The 25583-nt window shown below is 34.6% G+C and overlaps 1 protein-coding gene across 1 annotated transcript; it reads left to right on the top strand.

Moving 5' to 3' along the window:
• The first annotated feature begins 876 nt into the window (after positions 1-876).
• Positions 877-25583, top strand: LOC123561577 (palmitoyltransferase ZDHHC3-like). Its single transcript, XM_045354052.2, has 8 exons — positions 877-1110; positions 7948-8101; positions 8489-8598; positions 9771-9832; positions 17398-17485; positions 17879-17951; positions 19676-19781; positions 21499-25583. Exons 1-8 carry the CDS (start codon positions 995-997, stop codon positions 21573-21575), a joined length of 786 nt encoding a protein of 261 aa, XP_045209987.2. The 5' UTR covers positions 877-994; the 3' UTR covers positions 21576-25583.

The raw sequence follows: 25583 nt of genomic DNA, 5'->3' as shown, positions 1-25583 counted from the left end.
TTTTGAAAACTTTGGTATTTCTTATAGGCATGAAGGGGGCAATTAGCCGGATATGCCTCCGTGGTCCACTCGAATGTAGTCCATATCAATATATAGTGCAATTTTCCCGCCTAGTAAAGGCCATTTTCATGCCAGATATAAGCTTTATTTATGCTTGATTGTAAAAAGGAATGTCCGCAGATGATTTTAAGCTACGTTATATGCTTCAAAAGTTGATTGGAAGCTGCCTTGTAAAATGAAAGTGAAAGTAGGTATTTCCTGATGTCTACCTACGCAATATTAACGTTTTCATCACGTGTCTCAGTCACGTGACCATGGTTTCACTGCATTATGGTCAACCCCATATTTTTTGGGTATATTTTGATTGCCTAAAGACAGACCTTCAAGACAAGGGTAGTCTCGCAGGAAGTGAAAGGCTAGAAATCTTGATAAAAATATGTTATAAGTTGTTAATTTTATATAGAAAATAGTAGCGGATGCATTTGATACCTTCATACCTAAAGGACAGTCGGATTTAGTGGTGTTCAGCCTTTATATTCATGTTTGTCATTGAAATAAAAAATACTTCAAAAGTCGGGGCAGAGTTTTCTAAAAAAAGATAGAATATGAGCCTACCCTACCTATATATTCAAAAAGTGTTGAAGGTTATTAATTGCATTAAAAGTTGTTGATTTGGCTGATTGGAAGGCGTCAATGCATGTATTCATGTATTATATATTTAATTGCATGAGAAGTTATTGGTTGACTGGATGAAATGATTGGATTGGGGAATTTTTTTTTTACATTTGTTATAAAAAAGTTAAATCTTATTCAAGAATTTGAAAATAAGCAGCATCAAATACAAACATTTTTTAAAAAGCAATCACGTCATAGCAGACTTACAAAGAAAAAAAAAAGAACTACAAAAAAAACCAACTCACGAAGATTGTCGGCTGAGAACTTAAAGTGTTACCACAACGATTAGGTTCATCTAGTTTAGACTCTACCCCCAAAAATGGTATTCCGGTCGGATCCTTGCGGAATTACTTGCTTGATTATAACTTATTCCGCAGTTGTATACGCTGATTATGTTGTTGTCAGACATCTCATACTTCCAGCGATGTCAGACACGTTAGTATTACCTTCAGCTTACTTCTATGCGAGAGTAATCTATTTGCGAATAACAAGAATTCGGACCAATTCAGATTTCGGATATTCGTGGCAGAAGAGACCGGTTTCAGAAATTCATCAATAGAAATGTGTTATTTGTTGTGATAATATGAATACAATTTTGATGCGATCCTAGTAAATATTGAGATATTTTTTTTTCATATTGGCAGTATCCCCATTATATTTAACTTCCTAATAGGAAGTGGCTATTCTTACGGTCGCGTAGGAATAGCCTCACAGGCTATAGGAGAGATCGCCGTGACGTCACGCGTAAACATCTGTTTATCTGGTGGTTGGCAAAACAAATGTTTTCACACCCTTTGCGTATTGAATCAGAATTTTTAATTTTTAATAACTTTTTTGCTCATTTATGGATTTTCAAAGTTCAAAAGGACTTGAAATACTAACAATTTTCATATTTTTGTATCCAAATATCTTTTTTCAATGAATTACCGTTTTAAATGACATATAATTTTAAAAAGCGGCGTAGTGATGTTCACAACCTTTAGAAAAACAGTGTAAGTTAAGCGTCCATAATTAATCCATTTTATTTCGAAATAACAATTAAAAGTAATCAATAAATTGCTTGTTTTATAACCTTTCCTGTGATCAAAAAGTTATTTATGTAATTTGTGTTTTTAGAAAGTTTAGACCGTTAGAAAAACATCACTGTTTACAAAAAACCATGGACAATCGGCTTCTGCCCACCCGATCACTGTCTTATCATTTCTAAAAATAGAAAATACACTGGATTTGTATACAAACACGATCTCTCCTATTCTTACGGCTCTCCTGTAAGAATAGTGAAAAGCCCATAGGTGTCTATTCCTACGGCTCTCCCATACGAATTATTAAAAACCCGCAGGTAGTTATTCCTATGGCAGTTTTGTGTTGCACATCGTACTGAATTCATTTGACTGATATAATTTCGCCCAACTTCTTTACTTTTCCAGTAAGGAAATCCAGAGAAGACAAAAAAGGGATGTGATTTCCCCTAGTATAATACCAGAGCTCCAGATAAGCTTTTGGTGCAAATGGGTATTTACCCATCACTTTTTGTCTGAATTGGGTATTCGAAATTTGAATTGGGTAAAAATAATATCATTACCCAGCCTTTTCAGAAGTAATTGGGTATTTGCTAAAACCAATTGGGTATTTTACCAATCTCGCACTAACAATTGAGTATTTTTTGCTTACAGTATACATGATATATATCATTGAACAGGATTGACTTAAGTAGCTAAGTACTTTAATCAGTTTAATGGCACCCTTCAATGTTAAACATTGTTTAATATAAAAATGTATTTAAAATTGTAATGAATGTTCCATACTGTTGTTTTCTTTTTCACTTTTAATGAAGTCAGAGATCAGTTTATCCACAATATCCCGAACAATGTGGTCACCACAATATGCATTCTCCCAAAAGATATCATCCAGTATTGGTGACACTACATCGTCACAAACAGATAACTGTCATTGTTGAACAGCAATATATCCCACTAATTAGTTTGTGCTGCAACAATGTTTATTCTTCAACTCTTTTACATTTTATCGGCGTAAAATTGTTTACAAAGTATCCAAATAACACCGATCAGTCGACTGAATGGTCCTGTGATTTTTCCGATAAATTGCAACCTTTTCTGCGGTAACGTATAACCAGTCAGTCAAATCGTACCCGTTCTAGTAATAAGGAAAATGCGATACGCAAGCTATTTTTTATGAATTGGGTATTACGCACACTGTATGAATTCAGTTGGGTTTTCTGCAATTTTAATTGCGTAAATACGCAAATACGCAGCTTATCTGGAGCTCTGTAATACATTTTATTGCTTCCATTTGTTACATGAACAAACAAACAATTTTAAGCCCGCTCGTGATGAAATAATGCACGGAGGGGCACCCATAAATTGCATTGAAAAACACAGTACAAGTCTCTAGGAGCGAAATATCTCAAATATCCCGGCGATTTCAGCTGCCAAACGAAGTGATAAAAACCAGGAACACGTCCGCTATCTGGAATGAAATCACCGGGGATAAATGAAATATTTCGCCTATAGAGACTTGTACTGTGTTTTTCAAAGCAATTTATGGGGTCAGTTTAGTATTTTATGGAACGCTTTAAAAGTTTCGAAGGTGCAATCATGCAGGTAGCGGTTGCAAGTGTATAAACTCCGATTTTGAAATGTTCTACAAGTTTGCCAAGTAGCTTCCCAAAGGTTAATTGTGTGAAAAAAAGGAATTTTTATATTAAACAAAAAAATATACACTGGACCCGTGCCTGTGGAAAAACTCCGCCTACTGCCATACTTCCGCTTGTGCTGGCGAACAACTTTGAAATTCATTGGGATTTTGATTGACAATGGGCAGAACTTTTGAACTCGAGACGCATCAAGGTAAATTTCCGCGAGTCAAGCCGACGCACGGGGCATATTCTGTGCGGGTCAAATACGAGTTTTTTCTTGATTTTCGCGGGTCAAAACCCGGGACCTCGGGTCAGCCGAACGCCCTGATGACCTATCATGTTTCGGTGCGACATTAAATAAAAAAAAACCAAAAAAAACCAATTTTAATACAATGAATTTATCGTAAGTGTAAAATACTTATTTAACTGAAATTTGTCATCTAAATAAATCGGAAAACAATTGTTGGTTGTACAGAATATGTAACAGATGTAGATGTAAATACATACGTTATTAATATTGAAACACTAAAAAATATTGACAAAGTGTTTTCAGTTAAACCAGTTTGAGCATTATTGATCTGTGTTTTGTGTATATACATGCAAATTTTTCACAACAGTACAAATCTCTTACCACTCTAAACATGTTTATTTTATTTTATTTATTTAATTTAGTTTTATACTTGACGTTCGTCACACATCAGCTTTACATGTTTGCATCAATTCAGACCTGACATTTTATTTGTAACACAATGACCAAATGTGATTACATGTCATTTCCGAAATCAGTTGAAAATATATCAGTTGAATGACTTCAGTGCAATATTGTAATACAAAACTGCCGTAGGAATAACCAACTGCGGGCTTTTCATTATTCCTACAAGACTATTCCTACGGGACCTTAAGAATAGCCACTTCCTTAATAATAATTTATTCTACCTATGACAGTGTCACCAGCATGCGGAACGAGATGGGTTGGCAGACTTTACAGGATAGACGAGACCTAGCCTGACTGACCGTGTTTTATAAGATCATGTATGGTTTAGTTGCGGTACCAGTTCCATCTTATTTAGGAAGGCCTGTGAGAATGTCCCGGCATATGCACAAACTCTCCTGTCAAGTCCATACTGAAGCAAATTATTTCAAATACTCCTTCTTCCCTTATACTGTCGTGTTGTGGAATCACCTGCCTTCTCAAACTGTACTCCGGCCTGACCTTGAGGGGTTCAAACGATGCCTTGACCCCTCGATCCTCTCTTACCGCCCCTGAACCCACAAAGCGGATGTTTTTAACCCCTTTTAACTTGTGTATATTTCGTCTTACTTAACACTTTCACACTTTTATCTTCCCTCTCACTATCTTCATTTTTGAAGCCTTCCTTACACTGCTTTTAAACCAACTTTTATCTGGTTGTAATGCACAACCCAGCTATTATACCCATGAAGCTGGTAGATAGATAGAAAGACCAAAATAGTGGAAGCAATTTCCAATGGAATTTTCATCGCTGCCGACACTTTGCATTCAGGGGTGTGGAAATCCTAACATTTTTCACTTGTCCACGGACAAATGAGACCTAAAAATCTACTTGTCCGCAGTCAAAACTTACTTGCCCAGATTTTCAATGTTTAAGCATGCATGAAACTAATAGTAATTCTTTGTTTTGGAAAATAATCTACAGGTAGTAACAAAAGCAAACATAATAAAGTGTAATACTGTAACTGTTTCAAAAAATAAGCTTCCAGCACTTGCTTTTTTCGTCCGTGAGGCAGCCGAGCATTAAAACTGCCCATCGTGCCATGCGAAGCCGTGTTGAATTAGGACACGTGGAACTGGCGAGCTCTTTGTGCTTTGACTGTTCATTTTGTCGGCAGACAAAGTTGAATTGACAAATTTGTCCAAAACTTTGTGATAACTGTTTTATGTTTCCGGTTTCTATTGGCCGAGTTACTGTGTGCAAAATCACGCGAGACCGAGACACTGAACCAATCAGAACGCAGAAAAAGAGATGCTAAATTTAGATACAGTATGGTTTTCCCAAAACTGTTGAAATTTAGAGGCCCTTGGCGGGTGAAACATTCGTCTCGTACGTCAGATTCATTTATAAACTCCATAAACTTGAAGCAATGTTCTGTGTTTCAAAATTATTCCTTCCTTTTCTCATTTCAAACCAGAAAATTTGTGCTTGTCCACGGACAAACGGAATTAAAAAACTCACTTGTCCGCCGTCAAAAAGTCCCGAGTCTGACAAGTCGGACATAGGATTTCCACACCCCTGCTGCATGCTATAGGTTTAAATGCCGAATATGTCACAAATTGGCCATAAATTCAAATAAAACTTGCATGTATCCAAAGGTGATTCAGTCAATTCTTCATTGATTTATATAAAAATTATCAAATAATTTTCTGGCAATTTAAACATATGTATGTACTTTTATCGTGTCTACACGCCGTTCCATGTGGTTCTGGGACGATCTGTGTACAAAAAGAATTGGAACCACTGCCTTACCCTTGCATGATCGTAAGAGGCGACTAATCATGCTAATAGGGTCTTAACACTTGGTTTTGCTGTAACTCTGTGATTCCAGCAGGTATGCAAATTTTGATTCCATACCTCATGTTTTTATTTCGATGTAAATGAGATGTGAAACCAAAATTTATAGTCCTGTTTGGTGCCATATAACCTATACTGTGTTGGTGCTCCATAAAACCCAAATAAATAAATGAAGTGTCTACACGCCAGGATGCGCAAGTGATAAAACCAATAACTTTACATGACTGTTTACTGTGATTTATCCTCCCATCATTATTTTGGTCCTTCAAAGTTTTGATGTTTAGATTGCCCCATCACAAATATAAAACAATTTGAACGTTAAATTATTTTGACTAATCTATCTGTCTATTGTCTAAGATTACAAATACATGGTGACTGGGAGTAGGAAGTGTCAAAGTAGCAGCTGCTACTTAAGCAAATAATGCCATCAGAATTAACAGTAAAATTAATGAGTAGTTGGTTTATATTTAATATTTAACTTTAACTTATTGTTGACAGATTTTCAGAAACATAATTGAGCTGCACCATGAGAAAACCAGCATAGTGCATTTACGACCAGCATGGATCCAGACCAGCCTGCCAATCCCCTCAGTCTGGTCAGGATCCATGCTGTTCGCTGACGGTTTCTCTAATTGCAATAGGCTTTGAAAGCGATCAGCATGGAATCTGACCAGTCTGCACAGATGCGCAGGCTGGTCTGGATCCATGCTTGTTGCAAATGCACTATGTTGGTTTTCTCATGATGCGGCTCATATATCGTTAAACTTAAAGCCAGTTGAATAGGCTTTAATTTCATACAGATTTCATGAAACTGATATATAGGTGCAATAAACGGTCATGATTGGCAAGTGTGGTCACGGAAGCTGTTCCAGAGGGTTCATTGCATTGGATTGATATGCAAGTGCAATATACATATAATATATAAATATATAATTAGATAAATATTTCAGCTTTAGAATGATACCAGTTAAATTCATTAAAATTGACCAAAGTCTTCACTCCCTCATCTTGATTTATAAATACGCAGCCATACTGTTCAAGCACTTGATGCGCCAATGGAAAGTCCATCTTGAACATTTGAAAAAAAAACAACACATTGGTATGAAAATAATGGGTAACTTAGCGATTAAGTTAAAAAAACTTACTGAATTTTCAGTGAATTAAAAATGCCCTGCTTATAAAAAATGTTTTCATGATTGATTTGTCAAAACCATTTTATAAAGGAAAAAATTAAGTTGGAAGAGCCAGACTGCAAGCTTCACTATAAATTTCGAGTTGAAATTTACACAACATACTTTTTTTTACCAAGATGGGTCTCCTGGGGAACATCTGTGTCCTCCAATAACACTGTTATTGACTGTGATGTACGTCCAGTGATTCTGTATCTTTAGCTTAAAACAGAAGTTAAATATCAAATTTTAACAGTGGTGATTGAAAACTGAGCATTATCTGTTTGTTTATGAATGAAATTCAATGCAAGTACAAATGGTCACACTTTAAACCGGAATCCGCCTAAAACCGGAATACACTTTCCATAACCGGAAGTGCAGTCAAGTTCATTAAACGACCCTGCTTCCATTTCAAGATATGTTGAATAAATTTGTACAGGTCTCACATCATAGCAAAAACTGCCAGTGGTTTAATGTTTGGCCCAGTATAAATTGGGGTTGCACATTAAACCGGAATACACATAAAAACTGGAATACACCAGAATACAATTTCCATAACCGGAAAACACCTATATATTTTTTTAATTGGGGGTATTTTTGAAGGGTTTTTAACAGAATTCAGTCATACATAACATAAATAATTAACTTAAAATTTTCAACACATCTTGAAATGGAAACAGGGTAGGTTAGTGAACTTGACTGCACTCGTGCATAGTATAAAAAAAGTGGTTATGTACAAATGAAGCACATTATTATCTTTTGGGGAAGAAAGGACAACCCATGTTAAGGTTGTTTTACTGAACAGTAAGTTTCCTGTACTAATTTATCTGATAGTTAATAGTACAAAGAGTTACAGCTACTTTAATTGTACATATATGTTTGTTTTAATATATTTTAGATTATGGGGAGCTTTCAATGTGCTTGTATTCAATGTGATAGTTTTCCTCATGGCAGCTGCACACATACGAGCAGTGATTTCAGACCCCGGCATTGTACCACTTCCCCAAACCAGCCTAGATTTCTCAGATATGCATAGTGGAAAACAAAAAATGGTAAGTTTGATGGAAAGAGGCAGCACTTTGTTTCAGATAGTTTTCAAATAATGGTAAGCATTGCTAGAAAATATAAGCAAAATGCAACAATATGTACATGTATCTGTGAAGCCTTAATTTTGTAGCACAAGACATACAGTAGCAGTAGTGGCTGAAGTAAAGCTTGAAATGAGATTAAAAGTTGAAAGTTTTTCAGCTATTCAAAGTATACTTAGGAGGTGTGTTTTTTTTTCAGAACATTTTATTCCTTGATGAAAATTGAAAATAAAAGTCGATTTTTAAACATTATGTTAAAATCATTTACAATATGTGGCTGATATCTGGTCATATTTCTCCGCATGTGTTATTTTGTTTGCAGGATAAATTATTCTTGTTTATTTAAAACAGAATGATGGATGGTCAGTGTGTACAAAGTGTGAAACATATCGACCACCACGTGCACATCACTGCAGAATATGCGAACGATGTATCAGAAGAATGGATCATCACTGCCCATGGTAAGCATAATTCTTGTATCTGTAAGGTTTCAGCATAATATGTGTGTGTGAAATGATTATACCTTGGTGAAATGTGGGACCTTCCTCTACTAACAGAAACTGGAAGTCAACATATGATTGAATGTTGTGTTGATGTTACTTAAAACCCAAAAAAAAAGTTATGCAGGATTTAGACTAAAAGCATCTATAGATGCAGAACAGTCATAGTAAATATTTGACTCAGTATCTTTTATTATGCCCCCCTTCGAAGAAGGAGGGGTATATTGTTTTGCAGATGTCGGTATGTCTGTCGGTCGGTTGGTATGTAGACCAATCCGTTTCCGGATGATAACTCAAGAACGCTTGGGCCTAGGATCATGAAAGTTTATAGGGACATTGGTCATAACCAGCAGATTACCCCTATTGATTTTGAGATCAGTAGGTCAAAATTTAAGGTCACAGTAACCTAGAATAGTTAAATGGTTTCCGGATGATAACTCAAGGTTTAAGCATAGGGTCATGAAAATTGACCGGAAGGTTGGTCATGACCAGCAGATGACCCCTATTGATTCTGAGATCAATGGCTTTATTATAGGTTAAAGGTCTAGGTCACAGTGACATGGGACAGTTAAACGGTTTGCGGATGACAACTCAAAAATGCTTTAGCCTAGGATCATGAAAGTTGACAGGAAGTTGGTCATGTCCAGCAGATGACCCCTATTGATTTTAAGGTCAGTAGGTCAGAGGTCAAGGTCACAGTGATCCTGAACAGTTAAACAGTTTCTGAATGATTCCTCAAGAACGCTTGGGCCTAGGATCATGACCAGCAGATGACCCCTATTGATTTTGATGACAGTAGGTCAAAGGTCAAGGACACAGTGATCCAGAACAGTTAAACAGTTTCTGGATGATAACTCAAGAACGCTTGAGCCTAGGATCATGAAACTTAATAGGGAGGTTGATCATGACCAGCAGATGACCTCTATTTACTTTAAGGTCAATAGGTCAAAGGTTCCTTGTGCAATTACTTACTGAATGCATCAAGGGGGGCATTTTGTGTTCTACGAGCTCTTGTAATTAAAAAAATTATACAGAAGTTATTGCACTTTTGGACCATCAGAAAGAGCAAATCTTTAAACATAACATTAAAAAATGTTGATAATTGTTCAGTCATTATATTCTGCTTTTTTTAGGATAAACAACTGTGTTGGAGAGTATAATCAGAAATATTTTATGCAGTTCCTCTTTTATGTAGGTGAGTTTTTACTGAAGCATTAATCTCATTGAGTGTAACTGATGCACTGATTATTCACCATGTTGAATTCATCTTTGATAAATTTTGATGTTTTAACTGCTTGAAAAAATAGGATAAATATAGAAAAAACTGTCTCTTTTTGGATATATTTGTATATTTAAAATGATTTCTATTTGAACAGAAGTGTAAAAAATTGACCAGTCTTTGGTATTTCCTGGTTTAAATATTTTGCTGATGCCATTTTCATTGATACTAAAAGAGTTATAGTCTGAGACCTTAGCAAGTTGTGAACATTTATCTTCTTCAGGCAAGTAAAGTTGGTCAAGAACTTTAACTGTCTCCTGCATTTTGCTAGAGTTATGACCCTTTTCTATTATAAGAAAAGTAACATCTGCTTAACGTTGCAGGCAAGATCACTAAATTTTGCAGTTTAAAATGGATTGCAGTTTGACAGAAATTGGTTTCCGTGTTTGTAGTTACACTAATTAATCAATGTGAAGATTTTAACTGGTTTTGGTTTTTTTTTGTGAGTAAACAGTAATGAGATTTGTAACAGTCTCACAATTTCTGACTTAAATGAAGATCATGAGAAATATAGGAGTATTTATATAAGAATTTCCTCAAGTATTGCAGTTATTTTACTACCCGAAATTCTACACAAGAAACAACTGCAATATTCACAGTTTACTACATGTTTATTTGTACATTTAGGTATTATGACATTCACATATGCTATACTGATTATAGGTGCATATGATACTGCAAGCAACAACTTTAATTATGTAATTCATACTTATATATGAAAGTTATTATAAATAGTATGGCAAAGTTTGGCCACTCCGTTGTTTGTAGTAACCCTGTCGACCGGGAGGAAACCAGACGCGCCTGTAAAGCACCACATCATTACTCCACGGTTTGCTGTGGAAGCAACAGTCAGCACCACACGAACGCAAGGGATACCACAGTACACCAAAGTAAACCAAACACCCCCATAACTCGACGGTTGGCTGTCAAAGTAATGAGGAATATTTAGCGTACCAACGGAGCCAGGCAACGTACTGTGATTCTAAGCAAAGCGAGCAAGGCTACAGTACACCACAATATTTAGCGGACCAACGGAGCAAGGCAACGTACTGTGATTCTAAGCAAAGCGAGCAAGGCTACAGTACACCACAATATTTAGCGGACCAACGGAGCAAGGCTACAGTACACCACAGTAAATTAAACATTCCCCATAACTCGACGGTTGGCTGCCAAAGTAATGAAGGAATATTTAGCGGACCAACGGAGCAAGGCAACGTACTGTAATTCTAAGCAAGGCAACTATACTATAATGAGCAAGGCTATGACATAAGCAAGGCTATGACACATTTAAGCAAGGCTAGTCAGATATTGCCAAAGCACTAGAGCAATACCTTTTACACAGTAACATCCATACTATGACAACGTTCGTAAGCACGCCCGATCGCCCCCGCGGTCGACAGAATTTTTCTCGGCCCTTAATATATTAGGAGTGACATCAGTATAAAGATAAAGAAGATTAATTTGAATTTTAGATTCACTTTAAATAAATTCTTATCAGTATAACTAAAATGTCTATATTTTTTTCTTTTTTCTTTTGGTCCTCAATGCATAACTTGGTAAATTGTCATCTAGGTTTCTCATCATAGCCATCTGGAAAAAGTTAATACCAAATTGGATTTGTCTGTTTCACGATTGATTTGTAGCCCAGGAATCTGTTCAATTCTGTATCTGTGTAAGGTGCCTGCATTCTGTTCACTTCCGATGTTAACATCCAAATGGCAGCATATCATCTGTAACATAAGTACTTCACAGAACAGTCAGATTGCCATAGCAGAATTTAAAATGCGATAACATAATTAGTTTTAGCATAACAACAGAAATTTTTATTATTGGGGTGTGGCGGGTGGGCAATTTAACATCGATCTGAAACGCTAGCCAGTACACCTTAAATTCAACTGTGAATATTGCACGTGATCCGAAGTTAATATAATGCTTGAGTGGTTCCCAGACGCTAAGGCGTTCATCATTACTCTATTGGGTTTAGACAGGTAACCAATAAATCACAAAACCAGATTACTTGACAACAACGATAGTTTCTAGTTTACACACTTAGCAACAAGATATCCATTCATTTCGTGAGAAAATAAATGTAATTATTTTTAGGCAAAATAATTTTTATTATTTTACTACCCGAAATTCTACACAAGAAACAACTGCAATATTCACAGTTTACTACATGTTTATTTGTACATTTAGGTATTATGACATTCACATATGCTATACTGATTATAGGTGCATATGATACTGCAAGCAACAACTTTAATTATGTAATTCATACTTATATATGAAAGTTATTATAAATAGTATGGCAAAGTTTGGCCACTCCGTTGTTTGTAGTAACCCTGTCGACCGGGAGGAAACCAGACGCGCCTGTAAAGCACCACATCATTACTCCACGGTTTGCTGTGGAAGCAACAGTCAGCACCACACGAACGCAAGGGATACCACAGTACACCAAAGTAAACCAAACACCCCCATAACTCGACGGTTGGCTGTCAAAGTAATGAGGAATATTTAGCGTACCAACGGAGCCAGGCAACGTACTGTGATTCTAAGCAAAGCGAGCAAGGCTACAGTACACCACAATATTAGCGGACCAACGGAGCAAGGCAACGTACTGTGATTCTAAGCAAAGCGAGCAAGGCTACAGTACACCACAATATTTAGCGGACCAACGGAGCAAGGCTACAGTACACCACAGTAAATTAAACATTCCCCATAACTCGACGGTTGGCTGCCAAAGTAATGAAGGAATATTTAGCGGACCAACGGAGCAAGGCAACGTACTGTAATTCTAAGCAAGGCAACTATACTATAATGAGCAAGGCTATGACATAAGCAAGGCTATGACACATTTAAGCAAGGCTAGTCAGATATTGCCAAAGCACTAGAGCAATACCTTTTACACAGTAACATCCATACTATGACAACGTTCGTAAGCACGCCCGATCGCCCCCGCGGTCGACAGAATTTTTCTCGGCCACAATAAATTTGCCAAAATTTATCCCCCAAAAATTCTGAGTAAGATTTCTTAAATCAAATATTGTACTTTTATCACAATTATATTTGTTCTATAAATGAACCTAATTGAACCATGTAACTTTAAATATATATAAATAAATTGGCAACTTAACAGACATGACATGCACGGCAAATCTTGCCAACATCACGTGCAGATTAAATGAAATCACGTTAAACCTGTGTATAAGACCTTTTTATTTAGAAAGAACTTTTAACCAAATCGTTGTTTTCGTGATAATGGTGTATAATACAACTCAGGTTCAACCTTTGAACGAAATAAGTAATAGATTAGGTAAAATTTATTTGCTTTGAATACAAATTTGAGTTAAAGAATTATGTCCCAATCAATCTATTTAAAATCTGAATCCAACCTCTTACCCCATCAATTTAGGCGATAAAAACTGTCTCCTTTCAACGAGTTCGGAAATTAGTCGTATTAGACATGACGATATAATACATTCACTTCTATACAAATCTTAATAGTACATACAATAGATTTCCTCGGTCCAGTAGCACCAACAAACCATTCTATAAATAGATTGCACAATCGCACTGAAGTCCCATTACGAATAAATGGTCAGGCAAGCACGTGTCTATTTCAATATTACACTTCGCTTCGGTTAGCGACACACTTCTCTGACTGACATAATCTGACCTACTTTTAACCTTGTAATCGTGTTTGAATATCTATAAATAGTTTCCTCAAAACAAAGTCAATGTGTTGCCTTCATATTTGCGTGACTAAATGAAATGTTTTCTTTGAAAAACTTGTATTTATCTCGTATTTTTGTATGTATATAAACTGAGAACTTATGAATAAACTTGAAATTTATATGGTGTTTCAAAATCTTAACACGCACACGAATACGAATTCAATCCAGCGCCTATAAATGACGTTGACATGTCTGTCTTTAGTAAAAGTACCAGTTAACTTCTGTCAATTCAAAGAAATATTTAATGTATTTAGACTTAAATTGTTTATATAGCAAATTCGGTAATGATGATCTTAATCCAACAAATTTTGCGCGATCCCAGGAATTATTGAGATAAGTTTTCGTAATGGACAATAGCCCTACTCGCTAAGATTGCCCCGTCATAAATATAAAAGAATCTGAACATCGAATAATTTGACTAATTTGTAAATTCTATAACACTGATTTAAAAACCCGTTTTGACCCTGCCAACACTTACACAATGTTGTGTCGCGTTTCTAAAAGAATTCCAGAAGTTTTAGACTGCGGCTACAATTGACCTTTATTAAGCAGAAGCTTAAAACTGGTTTGCTCTTTTGATGTCTGATGTGACTTACAAACATCGAATACCGATTATCGTGATACAAATTTATATCGTTGACATGTGTTATATGATCTATTCGAAAATGATTTGGTGTTGACAATTCGCCTACTCAGACCAGACCAAAAATAAGACGTTTTTTTTTTTTTTTTTTTTTTAAATATATAACTTAGCGGACAACTGGTATGATCAACTAAACCCAGTATTACCCGTTCCTGTGACAACCTTGTAAATTCGCTACACAAATGATAAACTTGTCCTGAACAGCCAAGTATGTTGTAATAGAATTTGATAATTTAAAAGAAATGTTAAGAACAATATGATACGCGATGTTGGAGTTGGCCTAAAACATACCAGCTTATCTTATATTTACAACTATGATATTCTATTATAATCTTTAATTACAAAACAAACAGTGACACTGTCAATGGGGAATAATTGAAAAAACAGTTATATCTGCTGTTATCCCCCGTGAATACCATCCAAAATAACATGTTACTTGACACAAGTAACCTTAGAAGTAAAGCCCTTCAAAATAAATTTGTAACAGCTGTATGTTAGAATTCGAAACAAATGTCTATCAAGAATTAATGACAATCCTTAAATTTTGTAGAAAAGCTAACCACATTATTTATATATATATATATTTATTTATTTATTTTACTCTAATATTCTCATGGTCATACCGATATAATCCCAAACTATATTAATTAATATAATTAAGGTGATTTGACTTAATTCAATTAAACCTTCCTTCCTTTTTTAAAAACAAATACATGTACTGTATATACAAAACAAAACTTTCTAAGAATAATGAAATAGTTGGGCTGGACCACAAGTTCATAACATTACTAACTCGGTCCGCCCCAGATTTTTTTTTTTTTTTTTTAAACCAAGAAATGCTTAAGACCAATTGAGCGTTGTTTACTTTGAACTATATGTATTACAGGAAATGCAGAACAGCCTCTCAAACATTTAATGTAGCTAATGGTCATGTACGAAAGTTCGAGCTTTGACAAAAAAAATTCCTCTCCAACTCCAAAACAAAAACGCAGTAATGCAACATTCTCCGGTATCGGATGGGTCCAAAACACCAAACAAAAAGAAACTGTTAAATACATTTCAACTTCTTAACACAAAAGACCGCATGCATTTTGTTTTAAAACCTCTTGTGAGCATTTGACGTCGATATGAATAAAAAGATAAAGTAAGATTTTTTGTAACGATGTCTTTGATAAAAGGGGAATCTAATATTGAAACAATTATCCATTACAAAACAGTTGTACTACTTTTGAATCGTACTGACTGACTGTAAAGAAAAACCAGATTTAATATAAAGAAAAGAAAAGCATAATCAACTTTTCTAATAACGTTATCATTTTCTATTTATAACTATATATTAAAGAACTGTATTCGTTTGTATTCAATGACGGTAACTATACACGATTTGCATGAAAAATAAGAAGTACACAAGAATTTAATTTGAAATTGACCGTGACATATTCTAGGCCAAGACAATGTGTTTAATGTCTTAACATTTTATTGAATTAATATAGCAATATGTATGTAAATCTACATCCATGTATTTGGTTACATTTCAATCACTCTTTGTTTCTGCAATATTAGGCAATTTTTCATCTATCCCTTAAACTATGCTGAAAAGATATTGTATAAATAAGTTTGCAAATAACATTGCGGGAACCAATTTATCCAGGAACAGCCTAAATTTACACCTGACAACTTTGTATAGCTGTATATTACCTGTATTACAAAGAAAAACATTTCAAAGGTCGACATGCAACCCTAACAAATTCGACCTCTTTATTTTTGTTAGATTTTATCCAATCTGAAATTAAATAGTGGATCTTAAATTCTTATTATTTGAATGCACGTGGACTCGTATACATTAATGAGATCATTCAGGGGCAAATTTGTAAGTACTTCTCAATCATAAATTTTGACTAGTGAATTTGCTGATTTTAAGATCCCGATAGAACTATGCTGTGTAACCTGGTCAGGCTTGTGCAGGTGCCTACGTTTCACGCATGCCGGCGGATTCTCCCGGTCCTGTGCTACTTATCGCAGGATGACAGCCGGTGATTGTAAGCGCATGTATGATAAAAACTTACTTGAACATCAGTTGACATAAAGCTACTAGTATAAAAAATAAAACAAATTTATCTACTATCTAAGACGCTAGTTTTTCCTTACAATCTTTCTGCCCAGTTCCGATAAACTCGTCCAAACTTAACCCGCATACTCATGATACTGGGCCATTCACTATTTAGACAATTCAACGGTCCCTTTTAGATTCCAAGGCGAGATTAATGTAAGACCCTCTGCAAATATGCTATTTAATTGTAGAAATAAATGTGCAAAGTATCCTCGTCCTATGCAACGTGACGTCACTAACTTGCTCTACGAGCACCTTGCGAATAGTTAGCGGAAATGCTATTTGTGAATCTCGTGTTTTGGAAGTACCAGAAAAACAAATTTTACAGTTGTTAAACGAGAAACTCTAATGGTTTGGTTCGAATATGCAAATCATAAGAATTAGGGCCGCCACACCCCATATTTAGATTCTCAACAGAAGAACGGTAATTATTAGACTACAAAATTATTTGCGTGTTTCAAATCAATAACAAAAGACCTACCAGCATTTGTTTGATGCATGAGATTTATTGGCAAATCCACCATCTTTTGTTTGCTTTCCTTGGTCATCCTCCAAACCAGCTGGCTTGCCTCTACGTTCCTGGCGCGCTCTGTATCGTCCACGTGGCATGTATATCTAGCTATTCAATTTAACATCGATCTGAAACGCTAGCCAGTACACCTTAAATTCAACTGTGAATATTGCACGTGATCCGAAGTTAATATAATGCTTGAGTGGTTCCCAGACGCTAAGGCGTTCATCATTACTCTATTGGGTTTAGACAGGTAACCAATAAATCACAAAACCAGATTACTTGACAACAACGATAGTTTCTAGTTTACACACTTAGCAACAAGATATCCATTCATTTCGTGAGAAAATAAATGTAATTATTTTTAGGCAAAATAATTTTTATTATGTGGCTCCTAGCATCTCAGTTTATTCAGAAAGGTTAACAGATATGCTGTTTGATTGTTTCATTTCTGAGTAGGAGTTCTGAAATTTTATATTATAGGGCTGGCTGCTGTACATGCATCATCCATGGTAATTGTGTCTTGGATCCTAGACCCAGCAGAGAAAGGAGAATTTAAACATATGAAAGTGTAAGTACTTTTATGATTATTGAAAAAGAAATCAAAATTAAAAATAAATTTGAAGTGTTATTTCTGATTTAAATAAATCTGGGTGAATGTGTGTCTAAACAAGCTTAGATATCTTTGAATAAAATTTTGAATTTTCAGTACCTTAGCCTAGTAAACTGCAGAAAATGGCAGTGGATACTGCAAATACAATGATGAAAGGTAATGGTATAAAAATCACAAGAGATTACCATTTTTTTTTCAGTTTAGTTCTGGTATCTTTAAACTTCACATAACATACCATGCAAGTGATCAATGTTTTAACATTATACACCTGGCACAGTTGTGATCTCAAGAAGATCCTGATCCCCGGCTCAAGTGGAAAGTTATTGAACTTCAGTTTTTCTTATGTTTCAGGATACATTCTATTATTCTGGTGATAGAGTGTCTACTGTTTGGATTATTTGTGATAGCTATTGGTTGTGACCAGGTATGTATTTTACTGTTACTGTCTGAACACATTTAAAATAGAATTAATATGGGAGCAGGGGAAATTGAATTTAGGATTTTTATAGTGTTCAGTGCTGCAAAATTTAATCACAGGTTTCAGATAGAATAAATCAGTTCAGGCCAAGGTGCTGAGTATTTCTGAATTTTAGGATTTCTGGTTTTAAGTGTTGCTTAGTTGTCTATGAAATTTTAAAGAAAAAAACTTCTGTCCAAGAGTTCAGGGCTGTTAAGTATAAAAAATAAGTTTTAGCGGAGCTTCAGTAAGGGCAGCTGTTTAGCATTATTTGGGTAGTTCTAGGACTGGACAGCCCAATGTCAGTATATTGTTACTGGTTTGGGTATCATATCATGTGTCTACAGAGTGCTTACTGTTTCAAGCAGGGATCATCCTAGGTCAAAATTTTAGGGAGAAGTGACTTCTCCCTCTGTAGAACTTAGGGAGAAATCGAGGAATTTAAGAAGAATCGGCATAGTATTCAGTTTCCAGCTATATATTTCCACTTTCTGTGGGTCTTGCTATAACTTATAAACAGTAATTATTTAAGGAAATTGATTATTGCATTATTATTTTCATGAATTTATAAATAAAGTATTAACTTAGCTATGAAAAAGTCGCCTTAAAGTTTTTATCCGAAATTTACACGTCCGAAACTCGTAAGTTTATCAGGTGCACAATCGAAACGCCGTGAAAATTTTCATTCATGTTTCGATTCTCCTGCTTTAATAATGCCCGATTCTTGATGAAATTGTTCAGATTTATACATTTAATTGATATATTTATTAATCTTTTCGAAAATAGTACTAAACTCGTAGATATTGGCGATCTTTTTACAATAATTTTGTACGGCAGTTCAGACGTCCGCGGAATCGTATTTTTTTTATCCACAGCGCCCGGGCAATTCATTTATAGAAATTGGCCGTATTTGAAATATTTTTTGAAGTAAGTTTTAATAAAATCAATAAATAATATACTATTGATGCATAAGATCATGCACTCGTTAAGTTTATCGGCTTTTTACACGCCGATTGAAAATTTTCAAAATGGCGGCGGCTTACAATATTATTGATTAACACTGTGGGATATTAACGATATGATTGGCTGAAGTTTGACAGGCGAGTAGGCGGGGTTGACTGTGGATTTATCGGTAATTTAATCTAGAATATGCACCAAGTTTTAAAACTTTAAGTAAACAGATTACAACACTCAGAAAAACTCGGCGATTCGGATTTCGCCTGGAGGCGATAATTAGGCGAAGTGGCCGACTTTACAGCGACGATATTGCTCAAATCGCCTTGTAGGATGATCCCTGTTCAAGTAGACACCGATGTTTATATGACTGAAAAATTGTTGAAAAAGACACTAAACTCGAACACATACAGTACATATATACCTATACTTAATTCCTTTTGTTTGAAATTCGGTCAATATTTTTTTGGTATGCACCCCTTTTAACAGTTAATGTTACTGTCCAAATTGAGAGATGGACAAGTTAATTGTAGAAATTCAGCAGGTTAAGGGCTAAGCATGTATAAGAAGTCCTTGCATGAGTATGAATGCTCCTACTTACCTTAAGAATTTCACAGGGCTTTAATGCAAGAAAGGTCTGTTTGCTTCAAATTTTATTACACTTTTTTACATCTGATTCAATTCTTTTACAATTTATGTTCTGACAAGATTATCTTTACTGATGTGATATTTTTCAGTTGTCTGCAATATTTAATGATGAGACTGGTGTAGAATATGTTAAAAAAGAAGGCTTACACAGAAGTCACTCTAAAATGTTTTTGTTGAGGGAAATTTTTGGACATGGTAAGATTTTATATTTGCTTTATAATATAGATAGATTTTCATGTACTGATGAAATGTGTCAGCTTGACATAACTTTACTCTGAAAAAAGTAAAGGGTCATTAGTTCAGAATTAAGGCCCTTAAAGGATTTCATATATTCCTTTCTGTACATGCATCTATGCATGATGATTGGTCTTCTGTAAAGATTTGAAACATTTCCACTTGGTCTTGAATGAGTAAAGATTTTTTCAGGAAGTGTACAGATTTAAAGATTGATAAGGCCAACAATATATTCTTACCGCCCTCCTCCCCCACCGTGGTAACTGGGCACACCAAAGAAGATTGTAGCAAAATCTAAAGCAATTACAAACTAATCCATAAAGCAAGAAAGGCACAAGACAGTAAAGCACAGATTGTTTTTTGTCACGCCGACACAATTATAGGTCATACAGCAACTTTCTAGCTTTGATGGTAGAGGAAGACCCCAGGTGCCCCGCTATGCATTATTTCATCACAGGCGGGCTCCTGGGTAGAACCACAGACTTTTTGTAAGCCGGCTGGATAGCTTCCTCAGATGAAGAATTCAACGCCCTGCGTAAGGCTCAAACACACGTTGGTGAGGAGCAAGTAAATCGTAGTCAGTGAACATAACCACTCAGCCATGAAGGCCCCTAAAATGCTTGAGATATCCAAGTTTTGAGTGATCCAGACGTAGAAAATATAAGTAAAAAGGCAGAGAACCACATGAATTGCTGAAGTCAGCCCAAGAGCCATTAATTCTAGAGTGAGTGGTGTTTCACTGTACAGGAGACACAGAGTTTACTCATCTGCTCATATTGATGTGTAGAAATGGTCTGAGGACAAGTGGAATTTTCTGTTAGGTCATCCTGAAGGACAAGTGTGTTTATTCAGGTAGAAATCAGTTATGCAATGATTGTAAAATTTCAAAAGACCATCCTGGCTGAAATAATGGCACAATGCTGGTATCATGTCATAGTTTATATGCCATCTATAACTGATTCTGCCTGATCATATGTCCAAAATGAAACAGAGGTTGTTCCTAATCCCTGAACTTTACCTTCATATTTGAGAATAATCTTTTTAGAATGGCGGAAAAATATGGATTTTTGCAATCTATTTTTGATACATATAACTCCTTCAGTACAATATAAGATTTGAGATGTGTTATTTATTTATCATCTATAGCTGTATCTATTTTAATTAAGCAAAGCTTTTATAGCTTTTAGCTCCTCTGAACAATTTTCCTGTATGTGTATAAATAAATACACATTTATGTACATAAATTAGTTTACACAAAACTATATCCAACCAGCTCTCAAATCTTAAGATGAATAAAGGTCACTTTCGATCTCTACTGCATTTGAAAATGTGAAAGAAAAGCTTGTGATTCAGATCGAAATTCCTGAAAGTAACCAGGGCTCGCTCTGCCATTAGCCATTGTAGCCAATGGCTAATAAAATGCCACTTTGGCTACAAATTTTTCAATTATGCTACAAATTTGATGGTCCATTTTGCAATTTTAAACATATTTTTATATGATTTTAACAGCCTTTTCTTTATTTGGTTACAGCCAATTATTGGCCAGGATGAGCAGAGGATGACGTTGGCACCCTGAGTAGCTGCCTTTGTGCTATTGAAGCGCCTTTGAATGTGTTTATCATGAAAAGGGGGCTATATAAATCTGGAATAATAATAATTGTTGTATTCTTTGTTTCAGGTCATCCGTGTTGGTGGCTTTGTCCCTTGATGGATGTTTCAGATAAAAAAGCTCTGGCAACAGCCCATACTGTGTAGTGGCTAGTGTGAATCTCTACATATACAGTTTATAATGTGATATCTTACTCAAGCAGTGTGCATTGTTTTGTGCTCAGTTGTCTGTGAATGTAAAAACCAGTTTTGATCTTGCTGCCCCAGAAATTTGCTTTGAATTATTCTATAATTTAAATCGACAAGTCCATTGCACATGAACAGGGCAAGACAGGATTCAACAACTGGTATTGTGGTGTAAATATTTCAATTATGGTTTTTAAATTATTAGATTTATATTTTATCCCAGGTTTTACTGCAGGTAATTATCTCTCTCTGTAAAACTGGCAGGCAGTTTTAAATTTGTTAACTTTTTAATTATCTAAAAACAGTCAGCCTAAATGATGATTTTTTTTGTACAGCAGGACAATAAACTGTATTATTATGCATTTAAAAAGATAAATTTAAACGATAGTTGATCATTTAATACTTCTGTACTTTTTTGACATAGCATTGTGACTTGCCTTTTTTCTCATAAAAGTCATCTGTCATGCAGATCAGCTTAACAAATGCCTAGATGCTTAAGTTGTGTATAAATAAGATAACTTCATTGATAGATGTGATCTCATTGCTTATCAGTACACTTTACAAGATTCTGCTCTATATTGTAATGGGAGTTTCAGATCTGCTTTCAGTTTATAAATCTTTGATTTTACGCTAGACCTGCCTTGGGAGGTAATTTTAAATGTCTAAAATGCCTGTACCTGTGGGAGGTAATTTTGTATGTCTTAAATGCCTGTACCTATGGGAGATAATTTTATATGTCTTAAATGCCTGCAGCTGTTGGAGGTAATTTTATATGTCTTAAAAGCCTGTAGATGGGAGATAATTTGAACTTAAAAATTCATTGTATTTTGTGTAAGTGCCATGTAATCTGTTGTATGTGTTTTCATTATTATATTTCTTTACAGTGTAAGTGTTCTGAGTCTTTCATTTATGTTGAAGTAACCTTTTCATTGAAATATCTGTCATAATTGACAAATTAGAGTGAAAAGAAGTGTAACTTTATCATTGAAATATCTGTTAAAGTTGAGCAGCATTAACAAATTAGAGTGAAAATAAAGAGTGAAACTTTATCATTGAAAAATATCTGTTAAAGTTGAGCAGCATTTACAGATTAGAGTGAAAACAAAAGAGTGTATCTTTATCATTGAAATATCTGTTGAAGTTAAGTGGTGTTGGCAGATCAGAGTGAAAATAAAAAGTCTTGTAAACATTTTATATTGTCGGGAATTATCAATGTTTCAATGTAAAATATCTACCTTAAGATAGCCTGCCGCCGGTTTAGCGCAGTAGAGAGAGTGAGTTCAATCCCCGGGCAAGGCGTATGTTCTCCGTGACAATCTGATAAAAAACTTTGAGTCTGAAATCATTCGTCCTCCACCTCTGATTCATGTGGGGAAGTTTACAGTTACTTGCGAAGTACAGGTTTGTACTGGAACAGAATCCAGGAACACTGGTTAAGTTAACTGCCCGCTGTTACATAACTATGATACTGTTGAAAAACTGTTAAACCCAAAACAAACAAACTAACTGCCTTACGATGGTTTTTACAAAACTTGTCTTAAAGTTTATACATATATTGGAATCATACATGTATTTTGCTTTTGTGTTTATAACAAGTATTGTTTCTTTTTGTATATAACAGTCATTTTCACAAAGCAGAAATAGTCCCAGTAGAGAGAATGTATGCACATTTCATGTTAATGCAGCCATAATGACCAGAAAAATATCTGAATTCTAACGATTTTCATGATTGTAAGTAAGAATGGTGAGTGTGAAGCTGTATATTGCAATATCATTATTATTAATATTATTGTATTTGTTGTTGTTATGTTACACATTTATAGCACTTTTTCATGTAAACAAGTTTAAAAGTGCCTAGGGTGGAATGATGGAGGCTTTTACAGTAAGAATTAACGCATTGTTTAAAGCAGAAATTTGGTTGAACTGATCAGTGAGGAATATTTTATACAGCATAACTCATAGGAGTCATATTTATGCTTAGTTTGGAGGTATTAGTCATGTCAGTAAGCTTTTTTTTTTTTTTTATCTGAATGTTCTGATATTGTATTTTTTTAAAATAGTGTAAAACTGTTCTAACTCATTAACATCAGATAAGGACAATAAGTCAGAACTTCAAAATGGTCAAAATCCTGGGTTCATCATGTCTAGTGCTACTCCAGTGTAAAGCCTTGAAATTTTGTTGTCTGCACATCAATTACAAAATAAATCTTCAGTCTTATGACATTTTCACAGTACTTTAAAGTTATTAGCTTTGTATTGATAAAAATTTGCACAAGTTTTGGAGGGAAATATTGCATGACTTCATGAACGTAAAATTATTTTACGAAAGAATGCGTATTTCTAAATGCAATTCTTATAATGATTTTAATGCATAGGCCTCTACACTTTAAATTAAAATATAAAACTTGGAAAAGATTGTCTTAAATGAACATTTTAGTGTGCCAACACTTGTGAAACTGACATTACAAAATTTTAATGACATCACACACCAGATATGAAATATTAATATTGGTATGGAAAACTAGTTTTTTGGTTCAGTTGTTATTTAACAAAATTTAAAAAGTACGTAATAGATCAAGATATATTAGGATTATAGTTAAAAAGTTGTGAATAATTTCAGCGTGTTCGGGATCAGTTGGGGTAGTGATATGCCAAACTTATGTGGTCCAACTTAAGACATCAACTTTTTACCTGTATTTTAAAGACAATGAATGTGTTTGACTTTAATGTTAGAATGACTGTTTGAGATATCCATTAAATATCAATGTATTGGTATAAAAGATAGGTATGTCAGGGTTTACATGTAGAAAAGAAGTCACTGTGCATGTTACTATTTGTCATTTGTTCTTTGTAGTAATCGTGTATAAATTTGCATTGTATTATGGACCAAAATATTACTCTTGAAATTTGTGAGATGTGATAAGTTTTGAATAGCTTACAAGTTTGCACATGTACAGACCAAAATTATTGGAAATGAATGTAGTAGACTGTTGAAAGAAGTATTGAGTAAATTTCTTATAGAATAAGGATCAATTGAAATATCGTGCCAGCTAGATGCATAATCTGTACCCGGTAATATCAAAGTACATGTACTTGTAACTGAACAAAGTGTAATGCATAATGAGTTTAACAGGGCCTCGTCTGGGCCTCAGAAAGTTGTAGCCACTTTTTGAGAGAAATTGCCAAATTGAAGCTATATTGCTGAAATTTGGCCACATTTTAATAAAATTCTTGTAGCCACTTTCAAAATATCTGTCGCCAGTTCTTTGAATTTATAGCATTTGGCTACATTGGCAAATGGCAGAGGAGGCCCTGGTTAAATTTCAAAACATACTGTTTTATCCTCCATTTTCTTTAGTTTCTTTTTAAATATAAGATGATATTATTCATTTTATACATCATTTTGAAGAACTCCAATGATGGTAATGGAATGTTTTTAAATTTTCAAAATACCTTGATAAGTTTGAATTTATCTTACAGATTTTATTTTGATGGGCAATTTTCTATTTTTTTCAGTCATTTAGGGCAAAGAGATTTAAAATTCCAATATTGATGTTATTTGCTGATTGTTATAAAACTTTCAGGATATCTAAAGCAGCAATAAGAACATTTCCATGTAAACATTTTGTTGTAAAATCTCAGAATTTTTTCTTCATCAGAACTATTCCTAAGCCAGAAATAATTTTTTTGCAGTAAAATTGACATGATCAGTTCGAAATATCCAAATACAACACCTTTAGAACTTCAAAATGGTGTAGAACTTTTATCTTAATCTTGTGTTTTAAAGCCCAAATTAACAAAAAATGTTTGTACATTTCGTATGTCATTCTGGTTAACTGGTCTAAGAATTAACCACACATTTACTTTTAAGCAGCATTTTGTTTTAAGCAGTGTTATTTGATGTAAGACACTCTTTATTTCTGTTTAAGTGTTTTATATTTTTACATGAAATAAAAATGTAAAAACTGA

This window comes from Mercenaria mercenaria, chromosome 10 (assembly GCF_021730395.1).
Source record: "Mercenaria mercenaria strain notata chromosome 10, MADL_Memer_1, whole genome shotgun sequence".
NCBI classification, from domain to species: Eukaryota; Metazoa; Mollusca; class Bivalvia; order Venerida; family Veneridae; genus Mercenaria; species Mercenaria mercenaria.
This window is presented reverse-complemented; position numbering and strand designations above follow the sequence as displayed.

Coding starts and splice junctions, on each gene's coding strand:
- LOC123561577 (XM_045354052.2), top strand. CDS start 995: ATGGTATTCCGGTCGGATCCTTGCGGAATTACTTGCTTGATTATAACT. Junction 1,111..7,947: donor CTTCCAGCGATGTCAGACAC/GTTAGTATTACC, acceptor AATATATTTTAG/ATTATGGGGAGCTTTCAATG. Junction 8,102..8,488: donor ATAGTGGAAAACAAAAAATG/GTAAGTTTGATG, acceptor TATTTAAAACAG/AATGATGGATGGTCAGTGTG.